Raw genomic sequence first — 20,504 nt, forward strand, 5'->3', positions numbered from 1 at the left:
GAATTGTTTGCTTGATCGATGAGGGTAAATAAGGAGGGATGAAGGGAGAGAATTTGGAACTCAAACTTTTTATACATTACTTTATGACTCATATTGGGAGAGAAAAATCAGAGCAAAAGGGAAAAAGATAGGAGAGATTTTTTAAAAAGAAAAAAAAAACAGAAAAAAGAAGTGAGCATAGCATGTGTTGATTTACATTCAGTTTCCTTAGTTCTTTTTCTGTATGCAGATGGCATTTTCTGTCCAAAATCCAATGGGATTGCCTTGGATCACTGACCCATTTCTGTTACCTACTGATTTCAATGTTGTTATTCTTTGTAGTTTCAATAAGAAAAAAAGTCTGGACAATTAACCCAGGTACAAAAAAAACATTAGCAGCCTATTCAATCCTCAACTGAAAAATCTAAACCCAGATATTAAAACTTAGATGTATAATGGACCCCTTTTTGATTGCTCTAAATTATCACTGGCCCAAAAGGCACAATTTGCACTTTTGGATTCAATCAGTGACATATTAAGCAGAGTAGGGAGTACCTCTCTGTGTGTCAGGTATCTCCAAATGATTCCATCTGCTCCCATCCGGTCTTACAAAGGGATGTTGGAACTCCATGTTCCTTAACTGGGGACATTCTCCCTTCCCAAGGCCCCACTTCTGAGCTGGGTGTAAGTCACTGGCAAAATACTCCCAGAAAACAAAGCACAAATCCTCTGTACCATATTTTTCTACAAAAGCGTCCCAAGGACCAAAACCCGAAAGAAATGGAAAATTGAGCTAAAAACAAGCAAATTGAGCCTTATTATCTTATTAACAGCCATGGATTCACAACAGTATCAAACATGTTTTTGAAAAAGATGAGGAGGTTGGACCTTGTTTCTAGGAACTAACATGGATGAGCTGCCTGTAGTCTCTACTTGAAGCAAAAATTGTTCAGTCACAAATCACAGTAAAGCAGTGAACACAGAAGCGAATAAGCACTCCTGGTCCTTTGTTCTTTTTTTCTAAGCCATCTGCTTTTCTTTTTTGATATAAACCCATTTAGAAGATAAAAGTCTCACTTAACAAAACTAAGGCAGTTGCAAAGAAGTTAAACAGACTCAAGTGTTGCATGAGCCCCCTCTAAAGTGAAATTCCCAGAAATTCATTAAATTATAAAGTCAGAAACACTCATAAACATTTCCTCTTTCAGATGAGAGCTCAGCATAGTACAGTGGGAGAAAACATTAGAGTTCGAGTCAGTGAGCATTTATGAGATGCCTTTTTATGTCAGTCATCTTCTATTAAGCGCCAACTGGGTGTCAGACGCTGTTAAGTTCTGGGAATACAGAGGAGGGCAAAAGATGTCCCCTGCTTTCAGTTCACTCACAGTGTCTTAGAAGAAACTACATGCAGAATATAAGCAGAATAAAGTGTGGAAAAACACTACGTAGTATTAAAGGATGATTAAGAAGATGGACTTCTAGCTGGTTCTTATAGGAAATCAGGAGGTGGAACTGAAGAGGGAGAGCATTTTAGGCATAGGAGAGAAGCAGGGAGAACTCCATGAGTGTTTTGTACAGAGAACAGCATGGAGGCCAATGACACTGAATTACATCCCATGAATGTTGAAGATGTAAAAAGATTGAAGGGGGAAAGGGCATGATTATGAAGGGCTTTGAATGTCATACAAAAGACTTCATATTTGATGCTCCAGGAGCTGAGAAGGAAGCCACTGGATTTTTTCTGAGTGAAAGTGACAAGGTCAGATGTGCACTATAGGAAGGTAATTTTAGCAGCTAATGAGAGTGAGAAGATGCTTGAGGCAGGGAGGTGAATCAGATGTTCTTGCAGTAGTCAGGATGTGAGGTGATGAGAGCCAGTACCAGGGTGCTGTCCATGGTAAAGGAGAGAAGAGGGCATGTATGAAAGATGTTACAAAGGCAAAATTGACAAGATTTGGCAACATCTTGAATGGTGAGGGAGGAAAGAGGGAGACAGTGAGACAGAAAGTGAAAAGTCTAAGCTAATAGCTGGGTTATGAGCCTGGCTGACCAGGAGCATGGTGGTCCCCTCACGAGATCTTCAGAACCAGGAAGGAAAAGGAAACAGAACGGATTCATTTTGGAATATGCTGAATTTAAGTCATCGATAGTCTGGAGGTTAGGAAAGAGATTATCTCTAAATAGATTTTAGAATGATCATTGGATCTGTAGGAGTGGATGAGGTCACCAATTGAGCTAGACTAGAGGAGGAAGACAAGAGGCTGCAGGGCTAAAGCCCTGGACATAATCAAGTTCTTTACCTCAAGAAGAGCCTTTATGTAGCTTTTTTATCAGTATCTTCACAGTTTCTGGCTGATTGCTTGGCCAAGGAAATGAGTTGCTCTGCTCTAGTAGCTATGAAGTGACAGCTCCCTATGACCCCAACAGCAGAGCCCCACCAAGTCTACTTGACCTCCTGCCAAGTGCTTGAAGAGATTTCCTAGCAGTGTCCAGGCCTGGTATAATGAGCATCCTCTGTACCCCGGACAGATCACCTGAAGAGTACTGAGCCCCACAGTTTAGGAAAAACACTCCCAAGAGTGTCTACAATAATGAAGGGCGAAATGATCATATCATTTGGAGACCAGGCAATAGAACTGTACAAGAAAAAGACTCCATGTTTAGAACATGGCAGCTCTTCCAGGTTTGAAGATCTCTCTCATGGTAGAAGGAATAGACTTGTTCTTCCCAAAGGACAAAGGCAATGGGTTCAGGTTGCTAAGAATCGAGTCTCAGCTAATTGATAATGATGAAGGAAGCTCCCTGATACTTAGATCTCTCCAGAAGTGGATTGAACTGCCTCAGTTTCTTCATCTGTAAAATGGGATTAATAGTATCTGAACTACCTACCTCATGGAAAGTTCCAGGGTAGAAAAAAACATTGAGAATGCCATGGTAATATTTTAAACTTTAAACACATATAAAGATCTTAGGATCCGAGATGTAAAATTAGAAAGACTTTTAAAGCTCTTCTAATCCATCCTGCTGCTTTTGGAAATGAAAGAACGTAGGCCATGAGGAAGTAAATGGTCTTACCAATGTTATTTAGAAGGAGGCAGTAAGTATTGGAGATGAGATACGAACCCAGAGCCAGAGTCGATGCTGTTTCCCCTGTTCTCTGCTGCCTCTTTATTGATTGTAACCTTAGGTCCTAAAGGAGAGTGATCTTTCTGAGATAATTCAAAACAAAACAGCTCCAATCCTAAGCTTATACCTTGGCCACCTAGACTGTGCCTCCATCTATTCTAGGCCCTTGTTCCAAGCTTTCACCCTTTGACAACAACCATAACTTGACCCTGTGACTTGAAATTAATATGTCCTTTTCAGGCTTCCTAATGGGAAACTAGAGGCCACCTAAATGATTGTGTTTATTTATAAATTTAAAGCGAAGTAGATTTTTATGGAAATTGAATTATTGGATCGATGGGTTTAATCTTTCCTAGAGCTCTTAAAGCTACAGGGAATATTAACCCAAGGGGAAACTCCCAGAGAGGTTAACGTCTAGTTTGCCATAAACATTGGCCATAAAAAGGAAAAGCCTAATCTTTCTTGCTTCTGCCTGTCGGGGACATGAAACAGAATTGGAAGGTTATGCTCGAAGAGGGACACTTTGGGATGAAATGGTTTAATTTGTCATTGCATTTTGGGGAAAGGGAGATCTGGAGGTTACACATGGGCTAAATTTTTCAACAGAAGTAGCCTAAAAATGAATCGGATAGGGAATGGATGATATCATTGCCTAAATCTCCTTTTTTATCCTGTCCAAGTTATTTTTTTTTTCAACCTCTCTTATTTCTTTGCCCTCAGACCCAGTCTCTTTCTGTATCTCTATCAATGTCCAGTGCTCAACAATATACAATCTTAATAAATGACATGTCCAGGATCACACAGCTCTTAAGTTTCAGAGGTTATATATTTCCCCAGAAAACTATTATTTGAGCCAGCTCTCTTCCCTCTGGGTTAGAGGTGTCAAATGAGCACAGCCAGAACCAGATGAAGATATAATTGGGAACTATTCAACAAAATAAATAAAGATGCAATAAAAAATAAATATTGCATTTTAAACTTAAGTTAATATGCCCTGCAGGGATCCTTATGTACCAATTTGTGGGCCCCATTTCTAGTTCAGTTTGACCCTGCCAGTGTAGGGCATGCTGCCATCTTTGTTAACACATCCTTAGATGCTCTCCCACTATCATGTCCATCTTTTTTATACTCTTATTCCAAGCTTTATTTCTTTGTATTTCCCCAAAAAATACAACTCCAGGCCAGCACACAGCAAGAACTTAAGCAGTATTTGTTGATTCATTGTTCAGTTTAAGCGATATGAGACAAGCTAGGATTTGAACCGATATCCTTGGGCTCCACTCTTGCTCCTATACTATCCTCATTCATCCTCTACTTCTCTTGGATGTACAAAAGATGCTATTAATCCTTCAAAATCCAGATAAAATTCCACTTTTTCTGTAAATTATCTCTGACTATCATAGCTTAAAAGGACTTCTCCTATTGAACCTCTTTATCTAGGTAACAGTATTGATATCAACAGGGACAAGAAGCATTTAATTATGATTTGCAAAGCATGATGATGATAATGATGAAGAAGAAGAGTAATGATAACAAGAGGAACAAATAGCATTTATATTATGATTTGCAAAACATGATGATAATGGCTCACATTGATATAGCCCTTACCATGTTCCAGGCACTGTGCTAAAGCATTTTACAGTTATTATCTCATTTGATCCCCACTGCAACATTGAGAGGTAGATGCTATTATTATCCCCATTTTACAGATGAGGAAACTGAGGCAGGAAGGATGACTTACATAGGGTTACACATTTGAACTCAGGTCTTAACCAATTTCAGGCCCAATGCTCTATCCACTGCATTGCCTCCTTATCTCATTCATTTAATACTTATTTTTAATATTGATACTTATTTATTATTTGAAGTATCATACTGCCAACTGCATTATAAGTACTCCAAAGCCAGGAGCCACCCCATCCCTATAACCTTTTTGTAATCATAGAAGGTACCACCACCTTCCCAATCCTGCAGGCTTACAATCTAGATGTCATTCTGAATCTCTTTATCTCTCTTAACCCTTCTAGATAAATAGTTTCCAGGTTCTACTTTTCTACCTTCATAACATTTCTCAATGTATGCCCCCTTCTCTCCTCAGACAGTACTCCCATCCTAGTACAAGCTACCATTGCCTTCTTCCTGCTGGGTAATCCGCCTGCCTTGTCTTTCCCCATGCCAGAGCATGCTCCACTTAGCTGCCAAAATGACCTTCAAAAAGTACAGGTCGAGCTAGGTCCCCTTGACTAAAGATGCATTGACTCTTATCACTTCCAGAATCAAATATGAAATCTTCTTTTTGGCTTTGAAAGCCCTTCATAACCTGGCCTCTTCTTGCCTCTCAGGCAGCTAGATGGTGCAGTGAGTGGATAGAACAGTGTTCCTGGAGTCAGGAGGATCTGAGTTCACTTATTAGCTGTGTGGCCCTGGGCGAGTCACCTAAACCCAGTTGGGGGGAGGAGAGAGAGATAAGAGAGGGAGGAAAAGAGGGAGAAAATGAAATGAAGAAACAAGCAAATAGGTACATTAGCTGATTGATCCCATTGACATTGGATGTTCCTTCCCCTACCCATCCTTCTTGTGCTACAAAATACTATCTGTGTTTTCCCTCAGATTTTCCCTTTATCAGTAGAAGGATCCATCCATCACACCAAAGGTTTCCTCTAGCTTAAGCTTGGACGTTTTCTAGGTGGTCCTTGGCCTCTTACATCATCCACCTACTCTTCTACCTTCTTTTCCAATCATGTATCTCCATCATGTTATTTTTTCATGCTGTTTCTGACATTCCTAGATTTTTGCAAAATTTCTCCATTGCTATGTCTAATTCCACATGCATATGGGCTCAGATATTAAGATGTTTACACCAAAAGAAATAATCATATTGCAGTGGAAGGTGCACAAAGATCCAGAGCTCGAGCAAATCATATCATGCACATGAGTCTCAGTTTCTCCATCTGTAAAATGAAGGGTACGAATAATGAACCTCAGTTTCTTCATCTGTAAAATGAAGAGTAGCACTAGAGGGATAGACTTTGCTTTCTCTTCTCATACTAGGCCTTCTGATTCAATCATTAAAGATACTAGTAAATGAGTAACAATCTTCCGAAGAATTGCCCGTGAGTTCCTCTGAAAGTGAGTTTTATGGGAAACCGAGCAATTAGTAATCAGCAGACATGCTTGCATCATTACCTGCAGATCCCAGGATAATTAAGGGCACTTACTGGTGTTGCCGATTGTAACTCAGGTGAACTGAGTTAATAAATAGCTGCCGGCTTCCAGCATTAGAAGGGATAGCTTCATTAGGGGCAGAAATATGTCAGGGAGGCAAATTGGTCCCCATGGTGTCATGGGTTTCTTAAGATAGAATAACCTTTTCCAGCAATGAAAATCTGTCTGCCTGTAGGAAATGGATTCCTTGGGTTGAAAAGGGAAGGATACAATAAACAAAGAAATGATAAATCTAATAAAACTAGAATCTAAAACTATGGTGCTTGAGCATGGATGTATGTGTTTAAATGCTAAAATATTCTGATTTGGTAAGCCAAGTTTTGCAAGTGAAATTTGTCTTTAGATCTAAGAGTCTTTTATTGATTTTCCTTCTTGAAAATATTTCAGAGAAAAAGCTATTAAAGAAATCTATAAAAATAGTGTAGTTATACTGGCAAGGATGGTGATGGTCTAAGTGCCCAGAAAGGTCAGACTGAGAAGGAAGAAACTGATCATAACAGACCTGTGCACTAGAGTAACCTTCCTTTGGGCTGCTTAGAGAAGGGGCCTCCTGCCTTTCCCCAGGCCTGACCCTGGAGCCATACCAAAAGACCTAATGCCTTTCTTGCCCTTTGGACCCTGTCATTTTGGGAGTCAAGACAAGTTGTGAGTCACTCATTCTCACACAGATTTGCCTCAGAAAACTTAGGCTCCCCAAAACAGTGACTGAACTCCTCCCAAAGTGTCCACATAGTAATATTTGGTTAAACCAACCTAATGAATGCAATTCTGTAGGGATGTCCTGAAATCCCAAGGAGGATGCTTGAGGAGCATAGAAGTCCGGAAACTAGACATCCCTTTGGTCTGGGCGTATTGATTTCATTCTTGTCACCTGCTTATTGTGTCTGTATGTGTGACTGGCAATTGGCATAGTGCCTGAGACATCTTAAGCACCTAATAAATGTTTATTGCCTGATTATTTTTTAAATGCTCTTCATTAAGCCCATGGAATCATTTTATTTTTTAACATTTTATCGACGCCTTTTTTTTTTTTTTAACACATATTAACTTCCCAATATATTCTTCACTCCTAGAAATGCTCCTTTGTAACAAAAAGAGCTAAGCAAAAGCAATTGATACTAAAAATACTAACAGCATACACAACATTCTGTACCTGTTGTCTTCCACGTCTTTACTCAGAAAGGCCATTGCTTTTAAAATCAGCCCTCTGGAATCACAGTTGGTCCTTTCATTGAACCTGAACTTGTATTATAATACTCTTTTGCTTACATCAGTCTCATAGCAGTTCCTGTGAATACCATTCTAATTTCTTTGTATCACTTTGTATTGGTCATGCATATTTTCCTGAATCCCTCCTGTTTTGTTTCTTACAGTTCTGTGGAATTTATATGTCACCATTTGTTTAGCCATTGCTCTATCAATGGACACCCAGTTTTTTATGTATTTGTTGTTGTTGCTAAGGAGTGGGGTTTTTTATTGTTTTTTGTTATTGTAAAAAAATGACTGGTTTGTCTATTTGGGGATATCTAAGACTTGTTTTATTATTATTATCTTCCTTGGAAAATCCGCCAATAGTGGGATCATTGGAGCAAAGAGTATGAACAGTTGATGGTTTTGCTCAAATAATCAGAAATTGTTTTCCAGAACAATTAGATAAACCATCCCACAGCCTCACCGGAAATCTATGAGTGTGCCTGTTTTCCTATTATCCCACCTACATTGGTTATTTCTATTTTTACATATTGGCCAAATAACTGGGTATGAGGGCAAAACTTAGAATTATTTTAATTTGTAATTCCCTTATTAATGATTTGTTGCATTTTTTTTGGTCTTTGAATTGTTTTCTTATAGACTAAAAAAAGAATGACTATATTTTAGAATGAAAGAAATTGCATGTCCAATTTCATATACATATATACACATATATGATTCCAAGATAAACTTCAAAATGAGAAAAATGAATAAAACTATGTAAAGATAATGTTACAATTGATACATAGTATTTAACTTTGCTTATTATAATGATTATATGTATGTGATGTTTTATAATTTCAAAAATACTTTGTTATCTCATTTGATTTTTATAACATTCCATTATAGAGGGTTCTGCATCCATTTTACAGATGGGGAAAATGAGACCCAGAGTGTTTAAGTAGATTATGTATGAGCATATAGTAAGAATCAGAGACAGGATTTGAATCCAGTTTTCTCCTGACTGCAGGTTGACGGACTCATTTACCTACCAGACATTATTAGGATTGTGTAAGCATTGAGTTCATTTAAAACTCTTAATATTATTTATGGGAATTGACTATTTCAGCTGTTGTGCATTTCAGCTGAAAAATACCATAGTTAAAACATCTTCTAAGATGTTCATAAAGTGGAATTTAGAAAATAACACATTGTTACAGACCATAGAATAAGCCCCTGGAATGAGTGGAATTAACTGTTATCTCTTTTCCTTTCAAAACCTATCTCATAGAGATATTAAAAAGCCCTGAAATGGCCCCATCAGGCTGTGATCCCATATTATATTTGTCTCTAATGTACATCAAAATACAGTGAGGGTGGAAAAAAGTCAGATTTTCTCTATTAGATGCTATTATAATCCTTCCTGAATGTGTCTTTGCAGCTGAGGTAAAGAGAATCAAATAATTGATTTCTTATCAAATAATTGAGAATCAAATAATTGCACCCCTTAGGGCCAATCACAGAGGATATTCTAAATGTGCCTCTCTTTCCTAGATAATTCAGTCCAATGTGGCCCACCCACCTCACCCTCAATTTCCTGGTTAATGGAGATTTTACAATATAGAACAATTCATGTCATTCCAATAAGTTTTTATTAAGCACCTATTGTGTACATTGCAATAAGAATGAGAATGAAATCTTACCTTCAAAAAGTTTAATTCCTGCTTAGTAAGGGAAAGAAGCTTTATACATTTATACAAATTAATTTGTACAAGGTAATTTGAAGAAGATAATAGCATTAAAACTTGGAGAGAGATGAGTAGTATGCTCTCAGAAAAACCTGGAAAGTCCTCCATGAGCTCATGCAAAGTGAAGTATAGTATGTACAAAATAATAGCAATATTGTGGGATGATCAGCTGTGAATGACTTTTCTATTCTTAACAATATAATAATCCAAGACTACTCTGAAGGACTTAAAATAAAAAATGCTATCCATACCAGAGAAAGATCTGATTGTGTCTGAATACAACGTGTTTGAAATTACTTTATTTTTCTTGAGGGTTTGTTTGTTTGTTTGTTGTTGTTGTTGTTTTGGAAGGGAGTTTTGTTTTCTTTCACAACATGACTTTATGGAAATATTTTGCTTAACCTCACATGTGCCCTCCCAGTGTGTGTGTGATAGGGGTAAGGGAGAAAGCAGGGAGAGAATCTGGAATTCAGAAGTTTTTAAGACAAATATTAAAAATTGTTTTACATGTAACTGGGAAAAATAAAATTTTTTTAAAAAACAAAACCTGGGGGGATTATATTATGGAGGGCTTCCCCTAGCAGCGAGAAACATGAGCAGAGAGGGCATTCCAGACAAGATGAGCAAGCTTATGTATAAAGGGAAGTGTGTTAAACTCTGATAATTTCTGACTGCTAAATATACATATTTTATCAAATATACAAACTTTATAAGGGACAAACTATTGAAACCTAAGTTGATGGAGAATGCAAGCTACTTCCTACCAGAAAAGAGAGGATTTGAGGGGAGTGATGGAAGAAGTGATCATTTCTTGCTGTGTACCAGCCAAAGCATTTAGCAAATTTTTCCATTTGATGATTGCCATTTATAGCTTCTAAACTCAGCATCCTCATCTAAAAAATATTAGTCCAACAGAGACTAGATAGCTAAGTTTTCCTTCCAGCTGATACTGCCATTCATCCCTACGTCTTTAGTTTCCTCATCTCTAAGGAAAGGGGCTTGAATCAAGAATCGTAAAGTCCCTCTCATCTTTCAGTCTATAGCTCTGACTTAATATTATGTTAATGTCTACTTTTTTTGTTTTGTTTTGTTTTCTTCATGCAGGTTCATCCCGATTTACCGAGGGCCAAGCCATACCTACAAGGTACAGAGATTAACAGAATTCACCTGCTACACCTTCAGAATACAAGCAGTGAATGATGCAGGGGAAGGACCCTTCTCAGAGACGTACACCTTCAGCACAACCAAATGCGTCCCGCCTACCATCAAAGGTTTGTGGACATTTCCGTAGTACTTGAAACCTAACACAAGTTTTCCCCTCTGCCACCCTGTGAGGCAAGATGTATGGGTGCCATCATCTCCATTTGATGGATGAGAAAATTGAGGTACAGAGAGATTAAATGGCTAGACCATAGTCAGTCACACAGCTAATAATAGAGCTAAAATTCAAATCCACATCTCTGTTGAGTTCCTGGGCCCTGAGACTTAAATGTGCTTTACAGCAGACAACAGACCCACAAAAATGATGTGAATTAAATAGTGGGGGGGGGGGGAAATCTACAAAATGGAATATGTTGAAATAAGTGATCTCAATGGCCTCTTCCATATTTAAATTTTTTTTTTGAGATTTAATTCAGGAATTAAACCAAACAGTGAGTCAGCATTTATTAAGCTCCTACTGTGAACCAGGCACTGAGTTAGGTGTTAAAGATTCAGAACCACAAATGAACAATTCCTGCTCTCAAGGGACTTACATTCTATGGAGGGGGAATGGGAATACCAGATTGTATTTCTGTAATGGATGGGAATTGAAGAGCGGGGGATAGCTCCTAATATCCCTGAGTGTTAGTGCTTCTAATTTGGGGGAGAAGAATGCCATTCTTCCACCGTGCTTTTCCTCCATAGGGTCTTCAGGGCCATTGACTAGAAGCTGAGAAATATCTAGTCTATTAATTCATACTGTTGATAGTGTCCGATAAACCCGTGCTAAGCTTCTGCTGGGTGTTGTTGGGCAATTACTGTTTATCAGCTTCTTTCTCTAGTTTTACTTGATAAATTATTGTATGTCCCATTGAACAGAAAGGGCATTTGTCTTGCCCTGGGCCAGGGTGCCCTGGCATAGCTAGCCCTGGAGAATGGGCTGTTCTGTCATTAAAAGCCCATTATCAGTCATCAGTGGTCAGCCATCTCTCCCAGAGCAACTGCTGCTTATGTGTCTGTGTGGGGGAGCGTGGAGAGGGGATGCTTTCACAGTCTGAGCTTTTAATGGAACCTGAACAGTATCCTCATTTAGAGACAAGCAGGAGTAGGGAAAATGAGTTTAAAAGAGTAGCCCTTTGCTCTTGCAAAGCTTTACACAAGAGCTCTCACTTAACAACCCTGTGAATTTGGTTTTGAAAATTTGATTGCTTCCAGTCCTTGCAGAAGCCAAGGGATAAGGAATTTGCAGCCTTAAGGCGTAGAGATGGGTTCAGAATTGGAGGTTCCTGATGTTCTTTCTCTAGCCACAAATATCAGGGAATAAATCAAAATCAAAGAGAAGGGGCCTTCCCCTCTGAAAATCTGACATACGTCTGAAGCTAGAAGGGACCCAAGGAGGGATCTGCTCCAGCCCCTTCATTTTACAGGTGAAGAAACTGAGGTTAAGTAATCACGTAGATGGCCATATCAGAGATCCAGAGGCAGTGCTCATCTCACTGCACCTTGCCTGCTTCTTTCAGCTCTTCCCCCAGTGTTTTCAAGTCCCTGAGCTCCCAAAGTCTCAGGTTCTGATAGTCCATCTCCCCAAAAGCTAGAAGCTTCTGGTAGGAGTCTAGGACAGACCAAAGGCCTCTGTCTGGAGTTTGCTCAAGGTTGGAGAGACTTCTCACCAGAAGCTTAGCTAAAGGCCAAGATGTATTTGTTTGTTTGTTTATGCCACAGCAGTTCTTGAAGTTTCCTGAGATAGGATTGGAGGGTTCACAGCTTCAGTTAAATACACCTTACCCCCCCAAAAAAAAAACCCAAAATTGATTGGATTTTAGGCTCTTTTAAGATATATCTAATGACCAAGAGTATGGAGGTAAGGATCCCAATGTACTTGGTCCTGAGCGAATAACACCTAGACCAATCCCAGTCATCACTTCTACAAGTTGTAAAGAAGATATTGATCTGCCTTGGCAAAGATTCCTCCCCTGTACCTAGAAAAGCACAAATTCATTTCCTATCCCTTTCTAATCCAACCTTCCTCCTCTCCCCTGTGTTTTGACAATGGTAGGAGCCTTAGAAGTTATTCTTCCAGGATTACACCATCAACAACCAAATGCAAAACAGTATCCACACATCTTCCTTCCCCACTCTACTAAATATTAATTTCCATTTAATATAAATACTAAATCTCTACTCTTACTACAGTTCCTCGGAAGAGTAGTCATTAAGGATTAACCAGTAAAAGATATTCTGAATGTCGAGGTCTCCAGCCCATGGGTTTGTCTGCCATTTTGTTTTAGCACCTCGTGTGACGCAGTTAGAAGGAAATGCATGTGAGATTTCGTGGGAGACAGTACCACCGATGAGAGGAGATCCCATCAACTACATCGTGCAAGTGCTGGTTGGAAGAGAATCTGAATACAAACAGGTAAGCAAATTTCCCCATTACCCAATTCCTCTTTCTGCCTGTGTAGTCCTAGTGACTTGTGGGGACTTGGTTCTTAGAATCAGTGGGAACTGCTTCCTCGCAGATGACCAGCCATCATGACCAATGCTTGAGTCCTCAGTGGTAACCTTTTGACTTATCTCCTCTGGACACAGAGGGCGATACTCATACACATCTGCCTTAGTGACAAAAGCACTGAGCTTGAGAGGACAGGACTCAATGGATTCAGGGTTCCTTCCAGCTCATTTTTACCAGAATGGTGAATATTGTATGGAGGGGCTTGTTGGTCAATGAAAAAATTAGAAAAATAAATACTGATAGAGTAACTAAAGATATTCTGAAGGTTTACAAATGACAAAATAAGGAGTTTGTATTTTATTCAAAAGACAATATAATAATAATCGTAATAGCAGCTAGATAATGTGTTAAGTTTTACGAAGAATTTACAGATTTTATATTTGGGGGTGGGAGGGAGGAAATATATTTCAATATATTTTATGTCCTCATTTTGTATTCATGTTTTACCCCTTATAGGTAAATACCATTATCATTCCCATTTGAACAAAACAAGATTATATTGCCCGGGTTCACAGCTAGTGTATATATATATATTTTAGGCTAGGGTGACTTGCCCGGGGTCACACAGCTAGGAAGTGTTAAGTGTCTGAGACCAGATTTGAACTCAGGTCCTCCTGAATTCAGGGCTGGTGCTCTATCCACTGCGCCACCTAGCTGCCCCAGCTAGTAGATATCTGAGCTGGAGTTGAACTCAGATTCAGGCAGACTGCTCTGCCTGCTGCACCATCTAGCTGTCACTGGAGGCACTGGAGCCAGGAAAAGAGAGAGTCAAACCTGTGTTTTAAGCTCCCTTTTGCAATATTATTTAGATTTTAGTCATTGCTCCTATGGGACTAATTGAGTGCTCCCTCCCACCCCCAAAACAGCAGATTCTCATAGAACCAGTTAATGACAATTAGTATCTTTTAAGCCTTTTAATCCTAATGTCCGGTAAGTATTATTTGATAATATATACCAGTATGGATAGTATACCAGACTTAGAATCAGAAGGACCTGAGTTCAAAGCCGGCTTTAGATTTATACTAGCTATGTGACCCTGGGAGCTTAACCCTGTTTTCCTCAGTTTCTCCATTCTGTAAAATGAGCTGGAAAGAATACGCAAACCATGCCAGCATCTTTTCCAAGAGAAGCCCAGATGGGATCAAGAGTTGTTGGATGTAACTAAAATAAATGAGCAACAAAAATATATACAATAATATACAGGGCTTCACTATTCATTGGAATGGAGGTTCCAGGGTTACTTTGTATTTCACTTCACTATTTCTATTCTGTACAGTTCATTACAATGCTGAGCAAATTGAAGATATTTCAAAAAGAACATTGTTTCCATTTTTTTCCATTTTCCAAGAAAAAAAAATGCTAGATATTTAGAGTCCCATCACACACCTAGAGAGCAGTGGATTTTATGTAGCCACTTTTAAGAAATGATTTTGGCACTGACATCAGCATTTTTCTCCATTATCTATTTATTTACCAGTAGTATCTGTACCGTTTTCTTACCGTGAAAAAAAAAATGCATTAAAAAATACAATGATGGGAAACTTCACAGGATTTCATTTCATACTTAATCTATTTTCAAAGAATATATTCACTTCATGTTTGGAAATTGTAAAACCTTTGGCTTGACATTCCATACTTTCCAACGATTTCAGGAGGTGAAAAATTACATCTCAAAGTATGGTGATTTTTTTTTTTTTAAACATTGAAAAGGCAGTCTGATTTATTCAACATCTGTGCTGCTTCAATGTGACCTTTAAAGGCAAAGTGACTTCATTTCAGCCACCTCTGGAAATGTCCTGGATTGGGATCCACCCTCTATTCCAATTGTGACCCTGGAACTCATTGGGCATGTAAATGCTGATTCATCTACAACTTAGCACTCAGATGAAGGCTTCAGAATTTCCTCTCTGGTGAAGAGGTTTTGTTGTGAACATGGTTAAATGGGTACTACTGTGAACCAGTAGTTGACCAATGAAAGTTGCTGTTCTGTGTGTTTCCTAAGAAATAATTAAAGCTAGCAGAGGTACATAGAAAAATGGCATTTAAGTCAGGTACAACATGTCCTGTCCTGCCTTCTGTTGATCAGTGAACAATAACTTAAACACGATGTTTTAAGATGTGGATCCAGAAGCAGAATAAAAGAAAGTACCATGTCAATTGTACAAGGCAAGTGACGCTTGAAATAATTCTTGTCAAGAGACGATGGAACAATGGGTCTTGATTCAGGAAGCAAATAAAAAATAGAAGCATCTGATGACAATTCTAACAACCCAGGGCCATAGGAGATCCCACCTCCTCAATGGGAGAGGATACTTTAGGGAGCAATGAGATTATACCAACATTTTACCTTTAAAATGGAAATTTGTAGGAATGAATGAATGAATGAGTCACTTAGTGCGCACACATTTATTAAGTGCCTACTGTGTCCCGGGCATTGTGCTAAGTACAAGGAAAGCCGAGAATCCCTGCCTTCAGATGGCTTACATTCTAAAGGAAAAAGAGAATACGTATAGGGGAGAGGTCACCACAGAAGGGAGTTTTATTCTCAGGAAGGAGAACGGGGCTGGGTAGGACTGGAAGATGTACAATAATCCAAGTAGATGGCTGAGATGTAGCAGTAGTGTCAGGTATAAATGTCAGCCATAATCTTCCCTGAAAACTTTCTTTTGTAGTTAACAAAGAGTATGTTCAACAACTATTATTCAGTGAACTTTATTTTGGCCCTATAATGCCACATGCAGAAGCTTAACAGTTCTTGCTAGTTGACTTGAATGGCTGAAAGGAATGAACTTGGGCAATGCCAAAGGGAGGTGGTGATGAGCAGGGGTAAGGGCCAGCGAGGCTGCAGTTGGCTGTGATGATTAAAAGCATTTCCCCCAACGCTCACCTGAATTTTTCTGGTTCGTTTCACATTTGTATGTGTATTCATTTAATTTTGCTATTCAGCTTTTCGGCCCCAGTCTGCTTTGGGGGACATTTCCACTAAACTCAAAGCTCCCTCCTAATGGTGTCCCATTAACCTCCAACCAAAGTATCAGTCCAACTACTTGGATGGATTCATGCTTCCCCTGATAAGTACATTCTAGCAATGGAGCTGGCAACCAACTCATGTCTGCCCATCCTGTGTCCTTCCTTCAGAACTCTACAGAAGGGCCACCCTGGCCCATCAAGAGCCTTCCATTGAGCCCCTTGAGAGAAGGAACTTTCCTATGCCTTTCTTTGTATCCCCAGTCCTTAGCACAATTGCTGGCACATGGTTGGTGCTTAATAAAAGACTGACTGTTGGCACTGCCTGGAGTCAGAAAAGCCTGAGTTTACATTCAGCCTCAGTCATTAGCTGTATGACCCTGAACAAGTCACTTTATCCTGTTTGCCTCAGTTTCCTCATCTGTAAAACAAGCTGGAGAATGAAATGACAAACCACTCCATTATCCTTGTCAAAAAGAGTCAAGTATAACTAAACCACAACAAAATTGGTATTAAATGGACACAAGATTATCCCCAGCACTTACCATATGCCTGATTCACATTCTTTGGGGATGAATAAATAGATGGATGGATGGATGGATGAATGGATGGGTACTAAAGAAGAAATCTTATTGAAATTAGTTGGAAGCTTCTTAAAGACAAGTACTAGATATGTATAGTAAATGCCTAAAAATATTTGCTGATTAAATGTCTGAATTACTACATTTTAGCAGCTTCTTTTACATGAGTTTGAAATAGATAGGTAAATAGCAAGAAAGAAAGAAATATAGAAAAGAAGGAAGGAAGGAAATAAACACAGCTTTATAGTTTTGCTTGTAATAGAGAATGAGAGTATTTATTACAAATTCTGATGGACAGAATCTCGGAGTTAAACAAGACCCCAGAAGCCATCTAGACTAACTTTTGGGCCTTTTATGTTTTGTATCTTAAATCAATAAGTGAACTTCTTAGATTTTTTTTTTTTTTATGTTAACACATAATAGAATGTAAGCTTCTTGAGGGCAAAAAAAAAGTTTCATTTTTGCCTTTGTATCCCTAGCAAAGTTCCTAACATATAAAAGGCACTTCATAAGTACTTTTTGAATGGATGAGTTCATTGAACCACTTAAAACCATACTTATAGAGCTAGGAGCAAAGCTTCTCTGGAGGTCATTTTTTTTAACCCTGTCTTTTTCGGAGACCCCAGGGGATGGTGACTTCCTCAAAGTCACATGTAAATAAGTGTCAAAGACCAGGATTTTAACCTTGATCTTTTTGACTCAAGTCATTGATTTTCCAATGTACTAAAAAAACCCAAATAGATGTCGATTTTCAAGGGCCAGTTCTAGAACTGCTGATATTGTCCAGAATTGCTCTAACCAAAGTAGGAGGAAGCCAGAAATCCCTAAGAATCACTGACTTTTTTCCCTAGTTCTGACCAAATGTTGGAACAGACTTTCTATTATTCAAGAGAACTCAATAGGGCTAAGTTTTGAAGTGAGCGATCCTTTTGTTAGTTTTATGTTTGTTTTAGATCAGCTCCATTTTCATTAGACATGTCAAAATCCCTTAACAGATATTCTTTATTAAATCAAGAACAAAAATAGTCTTTGTAGAAAATAAGATCATGTCTATGTGTGTTGTGCTATCATAATTGCTCATGCCAATTTTTAAAATCTAAGTTGGAACAAACCTAAATTGGTTTTGGGGATAAGAAGAGTAACCCAATAATCACGAATCCTGTCAAAATAAATGAAAGAATCATGGAGTATTTTCACTGAGCTGAAATGACCTCATGGTAGCTATCACTGCAAGAACATCCATCCTAAATTTCCATAATAGGCACCCTTTGGACTATAGTAGAGTCCCAAGGTCATCAGAGCTGCCTTCTATATAGTGCTGTGAAATTCACAAAGCTCTCTACAAGAATTAACTGCTTTGAGCCTCAATTATTTCTTTTCTATGTTAGGAATCTAGGTCACATAGTACATATGCACAAAATGAAGATAGATAAATAGATAGCACTAAATCCATGCATAAAAGGTGGAGATACAAATCAAACCAAGCATGGTAGTCTCTGCCTACAAGGAGTTTACATTCTAATGGGGGAAAAGCAAACAAAGGCTGGGAAAGGAGAATGTAGTCAGTTTACAAAATGGAAGGAAGGAGATGAGAGCTAGCATTTATTAAGCACTTATGTGTATCAGGGACTATTTCATTTACTATTTCATTCTTTATAGATTTTTTTATTTGATCATCACAATGATAATCCTGTGAGGTAATTGCTATTATCTCCAAATTGTAGTAGGAAAAGATTTAAGTAATGATCACAAGTCACTCAGAAAACAAATATCTGAGGAAGTATTCAAATTAGATTTTCCTAACTCTCCACAGTAGCACTATATGCTCTAGATCAAAATCAGATAGATTAAAAGAATAAGAACAAAATTAAAATGGGAGGCCAAAATAATAAATGAATGAATGAATGAATAAAATCTGACTTATAGATTGGAAAGGTCAACTTGAGTTACCCCAAACAGAACTGGAGCCCAGATTTCTATTTTGACCTTCCAAAAAGGTAGCACGGACATACAAAGTAAAGAGGAGAAAGGAATAAATATTTATAGGGCAGCAACTGCATGCTATCTGCTTCACAATAGTATCCCCTTTGATCCTTGCAACAACCTGGGAAGGAGGTATTGTTATTCCCATTTTCTAGAAGTAAAAACCAAGTCAGACAGAGGTAAAGTCATTTGCCCACCAGGTATCCATTGCACCCCCAGTGGCCCTGGTCTTAGAATGTAATGAGTTGAATCCCAACTCTACCATTTTTGCTACTCTGTGTCCTTCAAAAGCATTCTTCATGAGTCTGGGCTTGCATTTCTTCAGCTGTAAAAATAAGAGCATTAGTCTAATTAAATAATCACTAAGGGCTCTTCCAGTTGCAGATTCCATGATCCTCTCTGATAAGCACCCCAGAAAGAAAAGTAACCTAATTCATTATCAATATATGATGAATTTTCAGGGCAGCTAGGTGGCACAGTGGATAGAACACCAGCTTTGAATTCAGGAGGACCCGAGTTCAAATCTGGTCTCAGACACTTAACACCTAGCTGTATGACCCTGGGCAAGTCACTTAACCCCAGCCTCAAAAAAAAAAAAAAATGATGAATTTAAGAATCACCATATCTTATTTTCCAATCCTCTGCTATGTCTTTTCTTTGATATATTACAAGATGTGTGTTATGTGGATATACTCTGAATGTAGAGAAAGCTGATTCCTCATAGATGGCAAACCCTTCCTCCCAATTAAAAAAAAAAAAAGCCAAAAGCAATAAGAATAAAGAATTTTGGGATCTTAAAATAATATGGGTAAAGTAAGATAATAAGATATTGAAAAGTGTTGTCTTAAGTCTTGACTTAAGTCTTCATTACTTTATGGTAATAAAGCATCTCTCAGAAACAGATATGAACAACCCTAGTTAAAAATTTCCTTTTTTTGCTAAGTTAATTTGTCCCTTTATGGGACCAAGATTACTATTTGCTATCAAATTCACCATTTCAGTTATAACTACCATTTCATTTGTCTTATTAATCACCATAGACATGTCAATAGATTTAACTTTTAGGGTTTACTTTCCTTTATGTTATTAAAAGTTGTAGATTGGTTATGCAGGCAGTACTCTCCTGGAGAAAATATGGAGATTACCAACCTTTGATTTAATATTTGACTTCAGTTCTGTTTGGTTCAGTTCAAAATACTTTAACCAAGCACCTGCTTTGTGCCAGGTGCTGTCCTAGGTGCTAGGAATACAAAGCCTTCTACGCAGTCAGTGACTTTAAAGCATTTACATGCTATTGAGAGATCAAAGATACATACTCCTAAGTAAATAAGAAATTAGAAAAAGTAATTTCCAGTGAGAAAAATCACTTAAGAAGAAAGACCTTGTATAGAAGGTGTGGCCTCTTACATATTCTTCAAAGGAAGCTAGAGATTCTTGGGATGAGAAATGGAATATTGAGTTTGAAAGTGAATGGTACATGCACAAAGTGACCAGTATCCCATTTTTTAAAATAGCTTTTCATTTACCAGATATATGCATGGGTAATTTTTCAGCATTGACAATTGCAAAACCTTTTGTTCCAATTTTTCTCCTCCATCCCCTCCTCCTATTGGCAGGTTGACCAATACATGTTAAATATGTTAAAGTATAAATTAAATACAATATATGTACACATATATATGTCCACACAGTTATTTTGCTATACAAAAAGAATCAGACTTTGAAATAATGTACAATTAGCCTGTGAAGGAAATCAAAAATGCAGGTGGACAAAAATAGAGGAATTGGGAATTTTATGAAGTGGTTCACAGTATCCCATTTCACTAGAACAGAAAGTGTGTAAACAGGACCAGTTTGAAATAGAGCTGGAAAAGCAGGCAACAGCTATATTGTGGAGGGCTGAAGATTTTATCATTTTTCTTGGAGGCAGAACCTGAAGATTTTTGAAGAGGAAAGTGATGTACTCAGATCAGGGTCAATTTTAAGGTTTTC

General features: G+C 38.2%; 1 protein-coding gene across 1 annotated transcript in view; it reads left to right on the forward strand.

Moving 5' to 3' along the window:
• The window catches only part of FNDC3B (fibronectin type III domain containing 3B), a 370,100-nt gene that overhangs the window by 336,180 nt on the left and 13,416 nt on the right, over positions 1-20,504 (forward strand). Inside the window, 2 exon segments of the mRNA XM_074298196.1 lie at positions 10,374-10,540; positions 12,758-12,885. Coding sequence (XP_074154297.1) covers positions 10,374-10,540; positions 12,758-12,885 — 295 coding nt within the window.

Source organism: Sminthopsis crassicaudata, chromosome 3, assembly GCF_048593235.1.
Source record: "Sminthopsis crassicaudata isolate SCR6 chromosome 3, ASM4859323v1, whole genome shotgun sequence".
Lineage (NCBI taxonomy): Eukaryota > Metazoa > Chordata > Mammalia > Dasyuromorphia > Dasyuridae > Sminthopsis > Sminthopsis crassicaudata.